Consider the following 19,835-nt stretch of genomic DNA (forward strand, 5'->3'; position numbering starts at 1 on the left):
TACATGTTTCACCTCCTTTAGTTATTTTAGCAATTGCCCTATATAATCAAGAGATGACCAGTGCCATGAAAGAAAGCAGCAACTGCCATGATGCTGGTCTGTTAGCTAGGTTATCCTCCCCTCCTCCTCAGCCTCCTACTAAGGAAGGGCATTCCTTCTGATGTTAAGGAGGATTAATGATTACAATTTACTGGTCACAAGATGTTTTCATATAGAATAAGAAAGAAATTAAAAGCTTGTCACCAATCCCATGTTATATCCCTAGTCATCAGTAAGGGATAAAAATTTTCAATTTTAATTTACAATGCACAGAACATCTTTCCTGATGACTTGTCTCTGAGAAATCTATATTAGACAAAGCCAGAATAAACCATAAAGCAAGGAACTGAATGTTATTCATTGTGTATATAGTAGGTGAGTGCTGTCAAGGCAGCTAATAGTGTATATAATAGCCTATGAAAGCATAACTAGCCATTTTGCATTACATTTGTCCTTGGACAAATAGGAGATGAAAATATTCTCTCAGGGTTTGAGGATGCATTATGTTTACATTAGGTAAGAAGAAAACTCTAACTTTAAAACCCAGGTGGTAGATTTAATTCCTTACCCAACAGGGTATTTCCTTGAAATAATGCTTGCTTTGTTCCAGGATTGTTACCATTTGCAGACATAGCACTATTGTAAAACTCTGAACTAGTAAGATCACCTAGAATTGCATCCAAATTATCCAAGTCTCCATTCACCTGAAAATGATGCAGGAAAATACCAAGGTTATTTACTCTCATAGGGCTACACTTCAATTTTTACTTAGCTCCTCACTAATCTTAAAATTTATGACTGGGAGACAAATGTTTTAATACACTGACACTATCTTGAGCTATCTTGTTCGTAAGTTCCAAAGAACTTCAGATATCATTTAGATACATTTCTTTTAGAGTATTTTGCTTGGGTAATTTTGAGAATTAGCAAAAACCACACATAACTAAAATGAAAAGCACTTCTGAATATAAACATTTCAATCATCACAAGTTACAAAGATAAAAACAACAATGTGAACAACATCAAGAATGTCTACCATTCAGTCTACCATACGCAAAAAGCTACTAGCGAACGCTACAAGACACGAAAATTATGCACAGATTTTTCTGGTGAGTTGGAGCCCTAACTTCCTTTAAAAATTTGTCTTTAAATCAGATGCAGTTTCAACAGAAAAATAATTCATATATAGTGGATCCATATCTTCACAAAATAAGTTTCTCTGAATATCTTAATTACATCTCAGGAGCAAGTACTGAAATTACATGTTGTGTACTGTTACGGAGTTGTTAGTGATTTTTCTCTAAGTTGTATTCAAGGAATGTTGTAAGGTGTTTCATTTATAGTCAGACAGTAGTTAATATAAAAATTGTAGGAATTTTTTTGTTGTTGTTGGTTTTTGTTTTTGTTTTTTAATTTACCCAATTTGGGTAAATTCCCAGAATTGGGAAATTCAAGGTCTAAGAAATTTATATATCTCCAGTAAACTCTGCCATACTGACCAGTACTACATTCAGAGTTCCAAATCTTTGGACTTAAAAACAAAAATGTTATATAAAGATTATTATTTTAAGAACATCTGTTCCTAACAAGTGTGCTGCTGGCTTCAGAACAGTTGCTCTATGGTGCTAGTTTTCTGTATCATGACATTTCTTAGAATTCCAACTCTAGAATTTATTTATTTGTGTTTATTTATACAAATTATATTTATATTTATACATTTTAGTATGTATTTATTTGAATGCTGAATATATATATATATATATATATTTGGAAGAACATATTCCCTCATATAAGGAAAGAAAAAGAGTGCTAAAACCAATGAATGCACTAAACCATACCATGCCTATTTCAAGTATTGCACATTTTTGTGTACATTTTATAATTTCCAAACGAAATTATGTTTTACCTTTTGCTCTTGTATTGCCAACTAATTACTACTGCCAACTAATTACAGAGGTAGTTATGGCCCTGTTTCCTCTTAAGCCATAAAACCAAACATGTGCTAAGAAGATCTAATTTTAAGGAAAAATTTGTAAATATTACCTTAATTGTACCATAACTAATAACGTTAGTCCAGGACTTCAGGAAATCAGATTTGTAGAAAAAAAGAATCTGTAGTTCTTTTTGTTTGTGCATTTTCATTCACAATTAAACCTGAATTTATTGTTTCTCATCATTTGCACAGAACGTTTTTAGAAATGTTTATATGTATACATAGGCATACTGTAGTGTTTTGTATTTAGTCATTCACTTTAATAATAAAATATTGGTTAGCTCACTGCCATAATTTTAAATTATACTGTACCTCCTCTGCTGGCTCCATTTTTATTTTCATCTCTTTTTCTTGACTTGAAGTAGGATTTGTAGAACTTGTGCATTGCCCCATCTTATTATCCACACCCTCTACTTTAGGCTTCAACTCTTTGGAAATTGGCTCCTTAATATCATCTTTATCTAGTAGATATCTTAGTAAAGCATTGTTTTCTTTCTTCTTTGGGCTCAGTTGATCTTGTTTGACAGTGCCTTCTCCACAGGAGGCTGTGTTACTAGCATCATGATACGTGTCTTTACCAGTAGCTTCAGCTGTGATCTTGGCCACCTCTGCTGGAGAATTACCATTCTGCAACAATTTATGTAAAATTCTGTGCTTCTCTTGCAGGAGCGACCCATGCATGTTTGAGGAGGAAGATACCCCACCAGATGTTGATGAGGAAACTCCTGAAGGACTTGTAACGCTATTAGAAGATTCTTTACAATTTGAGTCTAAAGGTGAGTTTGATGCTCTAGAATGTCCTCTTTCATCTGAGGAGCATGTGAGCAGCTGAAGGAGTTTTTTATGCCCTTTGCTCTCAGATGGTCCTCTCTGACTTTCAGATGCCTCCAGATTTCCCTCTTTACTATCTTTTTCACTAAGGAGATCCCTGCTGTTTGACTGACAGATGGAACTTTCCACTTGGTTTTGTTCACAATACAAACCAGAAGGGCTTTTGTAGTCCTGGGTACTTGTTTTACTTTGCTGAGTTATGCTAATGTTTGAGCAATTATCCAATTTTGGACCCGGTGAAGAAAGTGTTGACAAAAGGGAATTTCCAACACCCTCACTAATGGCTTGCAGAGCACTAAGTGAGCTGCTAGAGAAAGTGCTGTTGCTAGTGTTGCTGGCAGATCCCATTGGTGAGTGCATACCTGCATCATGTGACAGAGATCAAACTTATTAGATTACAGTACTGCCTGTATCTACTCTTCCTTTAGATTATGTATGACTGCCACATTGAGTTAATAATTTTAAAATACATTTTTACCATGAAGTCAGGTATACTACATTTAAATAACACATACAGGGTCATATAGAACAGTTAAAATGGATGAAGATGGAATTCAGATAATAGTTCAGAAAAGACAGCTTGAAAAAAAAAATAACTTAGAGCAAAAATAAAATACCTGTAACTGGAGAATACTGGTGTGAACTCATTTTTGGACTCCCTCGATTCCTAGGAGATACCATTAGAGTCTGTTGGTTGGAAGTTAAGCCAGGACTACCATGTGGTGGGCTACTTATATTTAACCCAAAACTGTTACTCTGATAAGCAGAGGACTGCATTCCGGGTCCGGAGTTCACTGGCCCCATATTCCCAGGGCCTCCATATCGAGTGCTGGTGAGCTGACCCACTGCATTGGGATCTCCCATCCCATAGTTCCTGTTCTGCGTTGGTATGGCTTGACCAGGTGACATGTTTGTAAGACCATTAACAGAATTTGTGCTTCCGGTTACAGGTGTTCTGATGTTTTGCCCAAGAGAATTAGGATTTGGCCGATATCCATTTTGTTCTCTGTAAATTCAACATCATCCCCAGAAACCAAAAGAAAACAAATTAAAACCTTATTTGGATTAAATAATTGCCCAAATATTTTTTCCTAAAGAGAGCAGTGAGAATTCAAGCTTCCACAAAAGCAGAACTAGGCCATGATATTCATTTATTCACTATAGAAATGCTTGATCCTTTGGGGGCTTTGAGTTATAAGCACATACAGTATCACTGCCTCAAAAAGCTTTAATTAACGGTCAGATTATTAATCAGATTTATCAATTTAAAGATCCTCCTTCTTTTACCCTCCTGCTGAGTCAATGCCTGACACCATTCTACTGTGCACATTAACAATGCTTGACCCTGAACAAGTTCAGTTACTAATTTTTCAGCATCTGGAGGCACTCTAATGCCAGAAGGAGACAGATACCCTCCAAAGTGACATTTCAATTACTCTTGCAAAGAACAAAAACAGGTCATAGGAAATACTACTTAAGGTACATTTCAGTTATGGATTATGCATCTGAGAGGGTTTTGTTGTCTTTTTAATTGGTCTGCAAAAACATGTGACTGAGCATTTATATTTTCAGTATTTCATCAATGTTATCACAAAAGACTAATAAAAACATAGCACAGGCTTTGTGCAGGTATTGAGAAAAAAATTCTCTTTTGACTGTGACTATGTGTCTTTCTGCCACATAGTGAAAATTGGACTCTGCTAGGTTTACACATTTATTTGTATGCTATGCAGCTCTGCTTCCCAAATTACTCCCCATTGGAGTTTTAATCAGGTAAAAATGTTTTAGTATGCTATTTTCCTCAGGTTATCTTCAAGGTCAGATGTATTTTTAAGAGCTGTGACACTTAAATTATAAACAGATACTAATTTCACCTTTGAAGGAAGTGGGTAGAGACAAATCCATGGCGGTCATTATTCACAGGATTTCGAAACAGTTTACTCTTTGTTTGTGCAGTCACTATTGTACCATCCGCTAAAGAAAACCGATACAATGGGGTTTCAGCATGACCTTGTGTATAAGCTGTAAAGGAAATATACAAATATAGTTAATATTTAAAATCCCAAGAATTATTAATATGAATTATAAAATATTTTTGACACAATACCCTTAATTTACTGAAGACTGAAAAAAAACACCAAAAACATAAAACTTTAAAAATGAATGAATGAGTAAATAAATAAGACTCAAGACAGATACAGAGAAAAAGGAAGTATTCCACAATTTCTGCTCTATCAATAGAGGGAAGATAAAACAAACAAGATTATTTTGACACTGCAATATTTTGTACTCACCAGACACAACTGGCAAAGTTCTACATTTGTTAATAGACTTCTGAGGCTAGATTATGGATTCCATGGCTCTCGCTTGGGAAAGCATTTTTAAGTTTGCTTCAATCAAAAAATTGTGGAAACTACTGGTTTTAATTTGAGCTTCAAATCTCTTGTTAATGTAGGATTAATTTGATCAATTATGTTGAAGAACTATCAATGGAATGGAAAATCCGTTTTCTGACAGTATGAGTTTCTCTTTATTTAGTATCTCCTCTGCTTGAATTACTTTGTAAATCCTCCAAAAAGACTAGAGTTTGGAATAATTAGAAAACATCATCTTTCTTACTGAAGACTGTGGCTGTACTTCACTTATCCATCAAGGTTATCTAATTAGCATTACAAAATATGTGGCACTGGAAAACTGAAAATATTTTGAGCCCTGTGTCTTGAGAACAAGAAAAAGGCATCAAGACAACTATTAACACTTTCAGAGAGTGGTTCTTTACCAAAGGAAAAAGTGAATTAAAATAATGTCAAACTAACATTAACCAAAAATAACAAGCTAATGATAATTAAAAATGACATATCATCACAGAAATATAACTGTCTCTGTCATTGATGTATCCATCTGTGGAAAAACAGCTTCCTTGAGGACCCCAGATCAGGTATTTCCCATGCTCATTTCCTAAACAAGCACATGGAAAAAACAAAACAACTTCCAGCAGAATTCCTCATTCTCAAGAGGTCATCCTCTTGAGGTCATCCATAGTAATTAACAAAACCCATGAAAAAAAAGGAACACAGGCAGAATTTAGCATTTTTGTTTTTCAGAAAAAAAATGCAGCCCCTAGGAGAAGCAATATGATCCAAATACTGTAAACTGATTTTTACCTTCATGATAGTGGCGTTTATTTGACCAGGACTGCCCATCATTGTGGCATAAAAATCTCTGAATACACCGACGAATTATATCTTCAAAGCCAGGTCTCATGGAAGATCGTAGTGAGTTTGTATCAATGTTGACAAGTTTGCCTTAACAGGAAAGAAAATACACAAGTTAAACTCTTTATGTCTATGACAATTCTTTTTGTATAAACGTACATTTCATAAGGCTCCAATACAACCCTTTTAATCACCAAGTTCTGAGCATGCATAAATTATATTTATGAATTATCTGACATATGAGAATATGATGCTTCTTGTTAAAGTATCACTATTCAAAGGGATTTATATAACTGAGTAAGAGGAAGTTAATCGCCCACGGGTCAATGCCAGAGCTTTAGAAAACAGTAACTTTAGTCTCTAGTTACAGGCACCTAAGGGATGCACACAGAGTAAAATTTTAAAAAATACTGAGCAACTACATCAAATGAACACCATAAACACAAACTGCCATCTGAAAACGTCCCGTTTAGATTATACAGCTCTTTTAATTTAAACAGCATAAACTACTTTAAGCATTAGCTCATGTATTGTATAAAAATACAAACATTCTAAAGGACTACCATTCGCTTCAGTTATGACCTAAAATATTTCTTCCGCATAAAGGAAAGCAGAACAATAACCATTTGAAATGCTAGTTAAAACACAAGTAATGATTTTTACCAACCTACTGAACAGTTAAGAAACATAAGAGATAAATACATAAGACATATAAAACATAAACAGAAGAGATATAAACATAGAGAAGAAAATGCCTCCCACAGGTTTTATTACACCTCACTACCAACAATGGCATATTGTAAAAAGCAGTTGTGAATTCTCAGTATGAATTCTGTTAGTCACTACAGGTACACAATACATACTCCATTTATTTAAAACAAGAGCACATGGATAAAGAAGACTCCTTCATACCTTCCTCCTGGGTATACTTCCTACCTGAAAGATCATGTCTTGTAATAAAGCTCTCTGGATTCGCTGGAAACACCCTTTCTGCAGTTGTGATACGACGTGCCACACAAATCATGCAGGACTGCAAATCTGTATTTAAAAAAGAATGTTTCTTCTTTCTTAATACCCCGTTTTATTGTATTGAAGAATCTAATAAAATAGCTGATGCATCTTTTGTTGTTACAATGGAAACACAGACAGTAAGGATTAAAGTTGCTGAGTTCTTGAAAATGGTTTGCAAAACAACAAAGAGCTTTTCATAGAAATTTCTATGCATGACAATTCCACAAAAATTCCTACCTTCCCCCTCTTCCATCATAGCTCTTGGCTGCGATAAAGCGAAGCATTGCATAGTTTCATATCTTTGACGTATATCCTGGCAGCCACCTCCATCTTCCAAGAAATCATGAGAGCTTTTCACCATCATCCGGCAATTGAATGTATGGCTCTTCTGTCTAGGTGTTTCATTAGTCCAAGCAACTCCATTCACTTAAAAGAACACAGTAAGAATTCATACAGATTTTCAGTTACAATCAACTCATAGCTGATTCTTCTTCATTTAGATATCCTGTTCCTAGATTACAGATATTAAAGACTATTTTAAGATGCCTTCTCAATATACCATCACTATAGCTTGGTATGAAATAGGAGTATTAAGCACCAAGGAAAAGACACTCTCTGTTTTGCACTTGAAGGAGTGCTGAAAAGTCATGCACGTATTTTAAAAACAAGCAGTTCCTTCAGCTAGCCTTGTGGTATTAGGGAAGGCACTCCTTTAGTGTCACTCTTTTAAAGTCACAGGTAAACAAATTGCAAAGGCTAAAGTAAAGTGTGAATTTCCAGCATACTTATTTTTGATGGCATGCTATTGTAAAAACACAGTAATACTTATCAAGATAGAGATATTTTTGTAGTAAAATATCCTTTATATAAGTAATCTGTTTTGAAAGGTTATCATTTACAAGGTATTTTTTCTTCTCTGATTGCTTTCAAGTAGTCTAGTAAGTGTAGTGAATCAACTTTTACTACCTGAAGATTTAGGTAAGTTTTTAAGAAAGTCCTTCTGGTCCTCTTCATGCAGGATACCATAGACACTTGTATTAACCAAATCTTCTTGCTTATACTGCAGATACTGTGCAACATTTTCTGATACAAATACTATGTTCCCATCTCGATTTACAACAAAGAGGAAGCCATCCAGTGCCTAAATATTAACGTGACAACATATCATATAAGACATACTGACTAATTTTGAACATAATATAGTTCAAAAACTGTGTGGGTGATAAATGTCAATTTACAATATATTCACTGATTTTCAAGGACAGAGATGAAGTTTTAAATTCTTCTTTGAGGAAAAGTGTGTTTGGTAGGGAATTACTTAAATAATAATAAATAATAATAATTAATATGTCCATGTGATATTCCATTCAGCTTTCACATTGATAACCAGCCTTCTTGTTTCATTCTTGATTCATATGAACAGTAGATCATGAATTTATAACATTAATTCAATAGTTAACAAATTGAAATAAGAAGATCAGTAGAAACAAGTAGTAAATCATGAATATGAAGGCATTTCCATTATCAAGTGATGAGACAGGAGAATCTAGCCAAATACTGTATGTTCTTAATTGAAAGAGAAATTCAGTATCGATGTTAAAAAATTAAGCTTCAAAAACGCTTTGATGAACTTGTAAATATCAGACTGGCTTTCTAGGCATAAAGAAAGGCTATATGCTATGTACCTTTGTTTACTATTATTATTGGGTTATTTTACTTTATGGCAACATTCATTTAAAATGCTTCATAATTTAGTAACACAAATGGAAACATACGTTACAAAGCTCTCCTTGCAAAAATTCCTCCATTTAATATCTATCCCCTACAAGAAATAAAATATTCCTTGTACAAATAAGCACTGTTTCGGTAGAAATTTGCTAATGACCGCTGGAGTAAATAAAGCATAGGAATATTAAGAAAAGTCAAAGGCTATTCTATTTCCTTCTACAGAGAATTTCAGCAAAATTAAGAAAGCATGATAGATTTTATTCCTGACCCTTTCAATCATACTTCTGAATGGTTCTTGCATGCTATTTTATTACTACAGGATTGCATATTTAATTGTAATGTTTTCACCTGCGTTAAGTATTTGGTTCCATAGGGATTTACCAGAGCATAGTTTGTACTTGCCTGTAATAAAAGAGGTCCCAGTGAATCCTTGTCAATAACTCCTTGACCCGTGGATGATACATCAGCTTTCTGAACATCATCATCATTAGAAACTGCTTTTCCTGAAAGCCAAAAGATACATTTCCCTAAAGCAACTTTTCATGTGAAGGCCACATTTTAATATTACAAGCCTGATCCTAGGAAGCATGTGAAATAAAGGCAAAAAGAAGCACAAATGAGAGAGGAGGGCTCATACACTGTTGGTCACTAAGACCAGAAAAAACGTCATGGCTACATAACGCCAAAGTCTTTGCTCACATAAACTGAACTGTGTGTTGAAGCTGACATGATGAACTTGCTTTGTGAACATTTCTTGTTGTTTTTCAGATACTGTCAGATGAATACCTGCTGAGTCTTGCAATAGCCATTAAACACACTCATTATATATATCTCTTTCTTGTGGTTTTTATTTTGATCTCATTATCATTGGTCACAGTCTTCAGATGCCATCACCACTGTTCCACAAAAAGGCTTTGATTCATGTTAACAGCTGTATGTTGGTATGTGTATATATGTGTGTGTATACATATAATAAAACCATATCCTAAGAATCAAAAGTTAATTGATTGCAGGGGAAGGTGGAATGGGAATCCATGCCATGTGGCAGAATTACAGAAAAAAACATCATGAACTTTATTTTGTGGTACTTGCTGGCTGGTTAAGCAGACCACAAGAGGAGTACAACATCCCAACTCTACAATGAAATATTAGAATACACTAGGTGACACTACAAAAAACCTTAAATACAGAAGATGGATTTTAAAAATCATTTTTGCATGTCTTCATAAGATGTGTAATATACTGCAACAGGTAAGATATACACCACAATACACCACAGCATATTCTATTTTTTTAATGCTTTACTGCCCAAATGACACACGTAGACTTGGGAGGCTAGCCTTTGGGAGGTGGAGATGGGGGTGGGGTGGTGTTTAAAAAAAGAAACTGTATAAACCCCTCACTCTATATTTCAAAACATGGGTTCTGCATACATCTGTTGGTTAAAAAAAAGTATTATATCACTTAGGTTTACTCTACCTAGCTGACAGAAATTACCAAGTTATGATGCATTGCTTCTTTCTCCTTTGTTGAGCTGGCTATATTCTGAGTACACTCAATCACACTAAAAAAGCAATTTAAAAAAATCCATAAAAATCACTATGACTGATTGAAGGCTTGCCCATAAGAAAAGGATATGTTTCCTTGAAGTGAAAGGCAACAGCATGTATTCATACCCATGAGTATTTGGTATAGTGTACTAGCAGATGGTAGAGTAGCATCTCCTTTTTTTCACCTTGTCTGTGGTACAAAACTGGAAAGAAAGGCTATACAAAGTTTTAAAATGATGATTCCCAATAAAAAGTGATGATAAATACTTGTTTACCTTTAAGCAGAAAATTACTTAAGGCACATTTATGGTCTGAATCGAGTCAGTCTAAAGACCTGGTCAGTTACATGCTATTGTGAAAACCACTATTCAATTTCCCGAGTAACTATTGCTTCAAAAAAAGAATCACAATGAAATTAAACTATTAATTTTGACTTAGAAGGGAAACGTACCTTGCTCTTTTATTTGTCGAATGTGTCTCACGGTTTCTTTTAAAATAGCACATTTGTCTGGTTTGACATTGAAATTGTCAATGTCACTCAGATTAGCAGATATCAGCTCAGCCAGTTCTTCAATATATTTGCTTTCCTGCTCACGTCGACGCTTCTCACCACTGCAGACCAGACCAGGAATCAAAAACATTGTTTTTTATACCTACATACCATCCTATACAAAACCTGTGCTCACTCTGTGAACAATAATGTACTTCACTTAATATCCAGCCGTTACACCTAGGCAGTAGTTATTCTTCCAGAAAACATGAATCTGAAGGGCAAATGTGTGTGTTTTGTTACACTGCTATTTGGTTTGGGCTTCCTGTTTGGTTTGCATCTTTTTTAAGAATTTGAAGTATAAATTTATATCAAGAGGATAGAAGAAAGCTATTAATAAAAAAAAATCCTCCTGCTTTTACTCTATTACTCTACTGTCAGATTTAATGAAAACAGCAACTGATTTTGTTATAAAACTGTAGCACTCATAGTAAAAGTGTATTTTAGAAGTTGCTTTACAGTTGCTAAAAATTTACTAGACAAATGAAACTGAATTTTAACATTCTATTAACTCCCTTCAGTTTCACTGTAAAGAGATGACTATAGAAGGTGATGCCTCATAAATTTCTAGGCATAAGGATCTAAACGCCATCTCAACATGCAAGAAAAGCAGAATCCCAGACAACCTAATGTTGCTGGGTAAAATGTCTCTTTGAAATTCTTTTTCCTACCCAGGTTAATATGCTGAATAAAGAGACCCTCTACAGCCTAAATCAACAGGGCGAAATGCCATCCACAGCACGGCAAGAATAAGAAAAGAAGGACTCAGGGCAGGGGAAAGAATGGATACATCAAGGTAATTGAAGGAGAATAATCAGTCTTTGAGAAGTGGAGGAGTTAGGAAAGTATGCACAGACTAACACTGGAGCAAACTAATATTTGACAAAGCAGGAGCTTGAAAGATAAAGCTAAGGAAGGGAGACAATATGAAAAACAACTCCTGAATGGACAGAGAGACAGTGTAGAAAGGGAAAGAGAGAATGGAACAGAGGACACTCTTAAAAAGACACTGGGGTACAGTGGAAGCATTTGAGGGTCTCATACACAATCTGTTGAACAATGAAGGCAATTGGCATGGGGAACTGGGGATGTATATATAAAAGGGACAAATATATATATAAAAGGTACACGTAATGCCTGATGACGAACTTAATAAAAGTTAATACTCTATGGGAAGAAGAACATGAAAGGATAAAAGAGAACATGTGGTGGAGAGCAATGAAGCTTGTGGGGAACAGAAAATTGAGTCCCTCAGACTCACAGTATCTGAGAGAGCTGGGTGAAAGACAGGAAGATAACATAGATTGCCAAAATTTAAGATGAACTTGAAGGAAATGGAACTACAATCAAACCAGCAAAAAGCTCAATCTCTTGCAGTACTCTTTGCTAAATGTGCCTGAAATGAGGCCCATCAAATCAATTACCAGATATGAGATGATGCCTTTAAAATTCCGGTGAAGCAAAAGGTTTTTCTTCTTTTGCCTTGAAATCACAACTTTGAAAGGGATTCGTTACCTAATGGAAGGTATATCCCTGCCCATGACAGGAACTGGAACTAGATGACCTGTAAGGTCCATTCCAACTCAGTCCATTCTATGGTATGTCCATTGTATTAAAATTTCCACAGAAGTCTAATTATAAAGCACAGTTCATCAACTTTGGCATATATACACCTAATAGTAAAGTTACCTATCTTCACAACAGAAGCTGGCCTAGAGAGTTTTCCAACTAGACAAATTCCTTAGTTAAAACTTACTCTAAATTGCAATGCAAATTTGGAAAGCATTTTTAAAAACTCATTAAAACCAGGGAAATTCTATATACACCTACCTCGCACCTGGTGTATCAGAAGTCAATGGCTTGCGCTTCCTTGACTCATTAGTCAAACTATCTAAGGAGTTTTCTCCTAATCCACTCATCTTGACCAAGCATCAGCAACTAAAAGCAATGAAATAATAATTGTGAATGAAAAGCTCAAAATACTAATTTAAAATACAGAGAACTTATCCAGATAAGTAATTTGTTTTTATCAGATTTACAAGTGAATTTTCTTAATGCAAATCTATAAACCTTTTGCTACTAAAAAATATTATTTGCTTACCTTTCTTTAAAATCTACCCTGTATTTAGCCAAAACATAGGTTATTAATGCTTTCTATCCCTGTAAGCAAAAGTAAAGGTTAAAAATGCATTTAATTTTTTTCAGAGATATTTAAAATCTGCACCATTGAACTGGGACCACTCTATAGCTCCAATTAATCTGAAAAAAAGAGATTCTCAGTATTTAAAAACATATCTAAATAACCTGAAAGGAAATCAATAAATTAATGTTATACCAAAACACAGTTCCAGAAACAAATAATTTTCATCCTTAGGAGTAAACCAGGGCGCTTACAGGAATTTCATACCCATCTCTGCATAAAGTCAACAGATTACTATTATCACCTTTACACGTTACTATAGTTTTCACATCTCTTTCTAAACCTTCTAAAATCAATACAGTTTTCTAAAACTTTGAGGCCAAGGCAAGCAAAGACTTCAACCGTCTTTCATTTCTATTGCTTCCACAGCAAAGATTGGGCCATAATCCGATAAAATACCAGGTGATTTTGTTGAAGTCTAATTAGGTTAAACAAACCTGGCGGATTAGATATATATGATGCTTCTCTGCCCTCACTCCCAAGAGAAAAAAGGAGCACAGACACAGACGAGAGAAGAACACCGTGTCAGGTCCTGCTATGCTAGAATCAACAACACACTGAGGGAGGAAAAAAATGCAATGGATCTATGCTATGTATCTAGTTGGACTACTTTAGAACATAACTAGAACTATAAAATGATCTAAAAAATTTGGTTTTGGTCTTTTGTACTACAGTGAGACAAAACAGATCTAGGCAGTTAGAAATTTGGTACTATTTTATCCTTTTTACAGAAATTTCCAAATTACATGTAAATTTAATTTACTGCACTCTAGTTCAGACTGGAGTCTTCACCCTATACAGCAGTGGCAATAAATGGTGCTAAATACTTAGTTAATAGACCTAGACTGGTCAGAGAGAACTTTTTTGTATAAAATAACCCAGGCACTAAGAAATCGTTCACATAATAAGTTCTTTGACTCCACAAGCAAAAACTACCATTATGACACTTGTTAAAAGAAGCTGGCCTAGGATGACCAAATTCCTAGGAGTCAATGATCACACATCACAAGGACAAGGAACTGATAGAACTGAATGAAGTTTATGTTAGGGTATCTTCTATCAGAGGCTGGTGGCCAACTGACTCAAGCAGCTCTGCAGAACAGAATATGAGCACCCTGTTGAACAAGAAGTTAGTTAAACACAAGTCAACAGTGTATCCTTGCAGCAAAGACAACCAACCCCTCAGAAAGGGCACCCAATCAACTAACTGCTTTCAGGACAAGATACCTAAGAAAGAAAAAAGGAGTGCACGTAGCACTTTAGAGGTTACTAATGTTGACTGACCAACTGCCTGCATTTTTGCTTATTAGCTTCTTGTGGGGGGGAAAAAAAAAATCTGCTTTAGTTTTTTCTGAAGTCTAAACTGAAAGGACAAGGACAAACAAGAACAGATTTGCACAAAGCAGCACGGAGGTTTTTAATTCTACATGTGGAGAATTCAAAAGAACATTCTTCTTATATCAGTACTAAATTTTGAAAGCTAGACAGGACAGAGGACTAGAATGTGTAAAAAGCCCGGAAATAAAATGGCATCTTTTTAAAGTACAAATTCTCTTTGCACCTAAGAAAATGTTACAATGCTTAACACAAAATTGTATCATAGACAGTACTCATGCCAATTGATATGCATTACAAAAGGAAGGATAACATGTTTTCAAAATGGCATCAGAACTAAACTCAGCAAACATATTCTTCCATTTGAAATAAAAAATTACAGAAGATGCCTAACTCTGTAGTATAGGCATGAACAGTGTAGATAAGAACTTGGTCTTATATATAAGTATTTGATAAAGAAACAGAATGTATAAGACAAACCCAATAGAGAGATGGAAGAGCAAGTCTGAAGACCTTTATCCAGGGCAAAGACCTCCCAAATACATACATAGTGGCCTATTTTATGTGAAGCTCAAGAAAAATACACTGTTAGGCCACTAGATGACAGTACAGAACCGGACAACTGCAGGGGTCATACTTCAACTACGCAGCTGAATGAAAAACTACTCATCTGAACAAGTAAGCAGCTGGAAAACAGAGATTATAAAAACAGCTTATGATCATGCAAAATGCAGTTGATTATCTGAAGCTGATATTCAGCATTACGTACGACTCAAGGTCTTAGGTCTACAGACCTCACCGCTGAGGCTGCATCTTCAGTCATGCTGTGGGTGACACATGTGCACACTTCCAGTTACTCCAGGAATTACAGTTCCTCCCTGGAACTACATTTACAGGCTGAGTATAAACAGAGCTGAAGGTTTAAGAGCTAATGTGGAAAGAGAAAGGAAGAGCTTAAAATGCAAGTCTTAAGGCTAGCTCAGGAAGGGTGTGGACAAAGCAAGTATGTCTGAAGCCAAGAGTAAATTCTGCTTAAGAGAAGAAAGCATTTGAAACACATTAAGCAGTTGAAAATTCGAGCTCGGACATTTCACTCTAACATAATTTTGAAGGTTACATGGTTGTATTAAATGATTTAGAATAAAAATGTCATTTTTGGTTTAACATCTACTTGTACTGTATATAACATATGTAAATAACTTCACAATGTAATTAAATAGAAAACCAAAATTTACTACATTTTTTCTCAGAAACATGATAAATATAGGAGCTTAGACAAGGAAGGAAAAATCAGTAATTTGCACAGGCTGTTTCCCTACTCTTACACGCAAGTAGCTGGTGGTACTTCACTCTGCTGCACATGTATTTTCCTTTCCCTAAGAATATCATTACAAGCTGCGCAGGCAGGTCATGCCTAGAACGACTCTAACTGTTTAGCTAAGGAAATTACAGAAGCTGCTTCCCAATACAGATGGATTTACAGAACAAATTGTTAACGGTCAAACTAATTTTCCAGCTACAGGAAGTATTTGCAAAAGAAGCTACTATGCAGTGAGTTAATAATGAAAGAAATCACCAGTTTTAAAAGTACCAGGTGCTATATTTTTTCATTGAAGATGAACCTGTAATTTCTAATAGGCTAAAAAGTTTTTCCAAAAGGAAGGCTATTTTGGGGGTTTTGGGGAGTTTTCCTGAAGTTAATTATTTCAAAAGACAGCTCTGAAACAGAGGTTTAAAAAGTTGAAACTTTATACATTTTTGCTACTAAAAGAAAAAGGAAATAAATTAACACAGGCATCTTTGTAAACTTACTTTCTGAGCTAAGAAGCAACAGCATTATTTCTGGCTTACAAACCATTAATGCTAGCTACAAAGACTTCTCTGCTAGTTATACACCACACATTATTACATACCTAAAATAAACATTTCTTAAAGAAAAGAATTAAAGTGAAATTCTTTCTGTTATTTGCATGATTAAAATAAATCTGAAAGCTAGCTTAATTTGACTGAATAGCTCAGTTACTACATAAAACTGGGCAAATACAGGAAATTCTAGTAAATTTCAGATCAGTATAAATTACCCAAAACAAAGTCTTCAAAACAAACCTTCAGAGGTACTGTTCAATTCCATTGATTGTAGGAATAATGAACCACTATATCATGATGCTCCTAGCCCCATCAAGTGGAGTGGAACCAAAGGCAGCAATATTTGGAGCAAAATTTTTCCAAACTTCCATGATTATTTGCAACATCTTTTCAGGTATAATCTGAAGTTTTCCAACATTCTTCTCAATGCAAGAAAACAAAAAACTAAGATCTTCTTGCTCAGCAATAACTGTGCTGATTATTAAGGTGCTCATGCCTATACCCTTTGCAATGTACCATATGCTTTTCGTATGTCAGGTCTATTCACTTCTCAGTGAAAAGCGTAAATGATTTGTTGTAGAGGTACTGGGTTTTGTAGATGGCAGGTAAGTTTCAGTAATTACTAATCCATCCATTGCAACAACATATCTACAGCCCTCCAAACAAAATCATAGAATTCAAAAAAATCATGAGCATTTATGAGTAGCAGTGTCCAACCTGCCAGGGTTTCAGTATTTTGACAGGGCAAAATCCATTGTCTTCTAAAATTCCACCCTGGAGTAACAAGAAAACAATGCACATACCAACAATACAGTATGTTTGCAATGGAGAAAGTTCCTCAGGCCATTTCCTACTGAGCATTCAAGCCAAAAGGATGTTGAAATTACTAAGCACAGTAAGAAGAAAGTTCTCAGTTTGATACAACTATTTCTTCCCTGGTCTTACTCAACTCACCCCCACAGAATCTGGAAAGCTACTAAAACTTCATATCCCTTAGATTGCTTCCTGTTAGTCTTTCAATGCATTCTTTTCCTTGTCCAGCTCAAGTGTGCCCCTGTCCTCAGTAGCTGGTAGATGGAAGACCTCTTCACCAACCAGCACATGGGAAGTAAGGTTTTGTCCTAGCAGGGGCCCAAAAATACAAACAATTACATGCTTCAGATTTAGTTTTTGTATCTGTTTTGCTGAAACAGAAGCCCTCCAAAATGCACAGCTATACAATACTAATTTAAAACGTATCCAAAATATTTTATTAAATCATGTTTTTTGCATGAAAACATTTTTAATACTTTGCTGGTCCCATGAAACCACCAAATTTTTCCTATATTAAGCATGTGTACTAGCAGTATCTTGCATCCTTGGAAGCTCTTTTGTCTGAGCTGATTTCTTGTTTGAAGAATTGACTAAGCAGAGCTTAGCATTACTCATTAATCCAGTTACAAAGAATTAAATCTAAAAAGTTCATTTCAATGAATCATGAGGATGCCCTGGATCATTTTAAGATTGTATATAATGTTAAAATAGTAAATATAATCCTCCCTCCTAAAAATCAAGATATAAGATATACATTTCTGCAAGATGCAGATTGCAATATTTAAATTTTGATAAAAAATAAAACTAGAAGATGTTCCATTCTGCAACTCAGTATACTTAGTGGAAATTTGTTATTTCAACTTTGTATCTCCCTCAAATACATGTAAAAACATATCAAAGGTTTCCAGTGAAACTTCTGATTCAAAATACTCTTGATATTATACAGATTCTTCTGCTCTAAGACTGACCACAGAAGCAACTGATGTTTCCACTTACACAGACAGGGATCCACAAGATTATAAGCAGCAATTTCACTTTCTGGCAGTGGTGCAGTAGGGTTTTTGGTGTAAGCTGGTTTTTTTTCTTCTTTCTTCCCTCTACTCCTTTTCCTTTTTTAAGTACATGTTTTTTATATACTAAACTGTAGCTTTAAAAGTGTTCAGGTATATATAGTCTAAATGTGAGATCACTTACTAGTCCTTACTTACTAGTTACTTACGAGTCCTTAGCAAACATTCAAGCAGTGCATATTTTTCAGAGGACCTTCAGAATCAGAAGTCATTTTAAGTCACATCCTGAAAAACAAAAAAAATATATAATAGGTATTTTCAAGTAACTGTCATCTCTGCTATACAGTTGAACAGTTGACCATTCAACTCTGTTGTCCCTACTCTAAACCCACATGCTCCTCTTCTAAATACAGAGGTATTAGCCAACTGCTTAACATCTTAAATAAAAAAAATCTTTTATTTTAACACTGTGGTCTGTTCTGCTTCACATTAATTAGTTTTGGTTATTAGGGTGCTTATATCAAAGCACAGACATGCACTAAGTGCTTGGCATTTGGGGCTGTGCAGTCAGCTTCCCCATCAGATCTCACAATGTCAGTCCAACCTTCAACACACAAGCATACAATTTCCTGTCTAAAGCCTGCTCGACCAAAGCCCAAGAGTGCTCAAACGAAAACATCATTCAGCATGTTTTGATCTCAATGAGCTCAACATACTGACCTTTAACTGATTTCCCCACTCTCGGGATGATTATACAAAGATAATCAATTCACATCATGTAGAAACTTAGCATCCAACACAGCCTGGCTACCAAATCTAAGTTTACATATGGCAGGTTTTTTGATCCAACTTTTAAAACACATAAAGAAACATCATTACATTACACATTACATGGATGAGATGGCTAAGTGACAAGTCATATTATTACCTGTGTCACAGACAACAACAATATGACAGACACCTAAAGACAGAACACACTACACTGTGTTTGGGTTAAAAATACACCTATATATAATGTGCCAGATATGGTAAACACAGTGGTTACTTTTTAAAAGACATAAAAATGGTAGCATTTGCAACCTTCCTTAAATGTTTCAGAGATAAACAATGTGCCTATTTAAAAAAAGAACCCGAATACAATACACTTTAAATTAAATGCATAAGATCAACATATTTTTAAACCTCTGAGGGAGGGGCAAATGCGGCAGATAAAAAATGCCACTGAACCTTTACTACAGCTTTGTGAATCTGAAAGTGCAATGTAACAAACTACTGAAACAGACACTCATGCACACTGAGTAAATAAAGAGGTTTTGATGTACTGTAACTAGTTTATACTAAAAAGTCTTTCATTACCTTTTAAGATGAAAGCACCTATACTTATATGATGAAGCAAACAGGAAATTGTATTAGTTGTATTGATGTACCACTGTGCTAATCCTGCACTTCCCCCATCAGTACAGTAACTAATAAAATACTATTCCAAAACATAGGCATTTGATCATTCTCACCTCTTTCTCCCTCCCACATTCTTCTCACAGACAAAAAGGTGATTTGATAGGTCATTTGATAAATGACCCAGAGACTTCACTGAAGCAGCACTTTCAGTTAAAAAAAAAAAAAAAGTGCCATCTATAATGCCAGTGAAGCACAGTTTGTTGCAACATGTTAAATATTCCTAATTTCACACACAT

The 19,835-nt window shown here is 35.0% G+C and overlaps 1 protein-coding gene across 8 annotated transcripts in view; it reads right to left on the minus strand.

Annotated features, from left to right (window-relative positions):
- The window catches only part of NCOA3 (nuclear receptor coactivator 3), a 56,860-nt gene that overhangs the window by 12,221 nt on the left and 24,804 nt on the right, over positions 1-19,835 (minus strand). For 6 of the 8 annotated variants that reach the window (XM_088064453.1, XM_088064450.1, XM_014254127.2 and 3 more), the window contains 12 exons: positions 18,340-18,426; positions 12,748-12,855; positions 10,819-10,979; positions 9,220-9,320; positions 8,056-8,230; positions 7,327-7,515; positions 7,015-7,116; positions 6,028-6,168; positions 4,738-4,885; positions 3,481-3,869; positions 2,345-3,225; positions 608-743 (listed from right to left, as the gene is read on the minus strand). In XM_088064453.1, the coding sequence (XP_087920579.1) occupies positions 608-743; positions 2,345-3,225; positions 3,481-3,869; positions 4,738-4,885; positions 6,028-6,168; positions 7,015-7,116; positions 7,327-7,515; positions 8,056-8,230; positions 9,220-9,320; positions 10,819-10,979; positions 12,748-12,836 (2,512 nt within the window). In that variant the 5' untranslated portion in view covers positions 12,837-12,855; positions 18,340-18,426. Of the gene's footprint in view, positions 1-607; positions 744-2,344; positions 3,226-3,480; positions 3,870-4,737; positions 4,886-6,027; positions 6,169-7,014; positions 7,117-7,326; positions 7,516-8,055; positions 8,231-9,219; positions 9,321-10,818; positions 10,980-12,747; positions 12,856-15,246; positions 15,337-18,339; positions 18,427-19,835 lie in introns of all 8 variants that reach the window. The other 2 variants (XM_088064452.1, XM_088064451.1) reach the window with 2 other exon arrangements.

The sequence above is a fragment of the Pseudopodoces humilis genome, chromosome 19 (assembly GCF_049639895.1).
Source record: "Pseudopodoces humilis isolate 2021_Gansu_Grassland_sample_001 chromosome 19, ASM4963989v1, whole genome shotgun sequence".
NCBI classification, from domain to species: Eukaryota; Metazoa; Chordata; class Aves; order Passeriformes; family Paridae; genus Pseudopodoces; species Pseudopodoces humilis.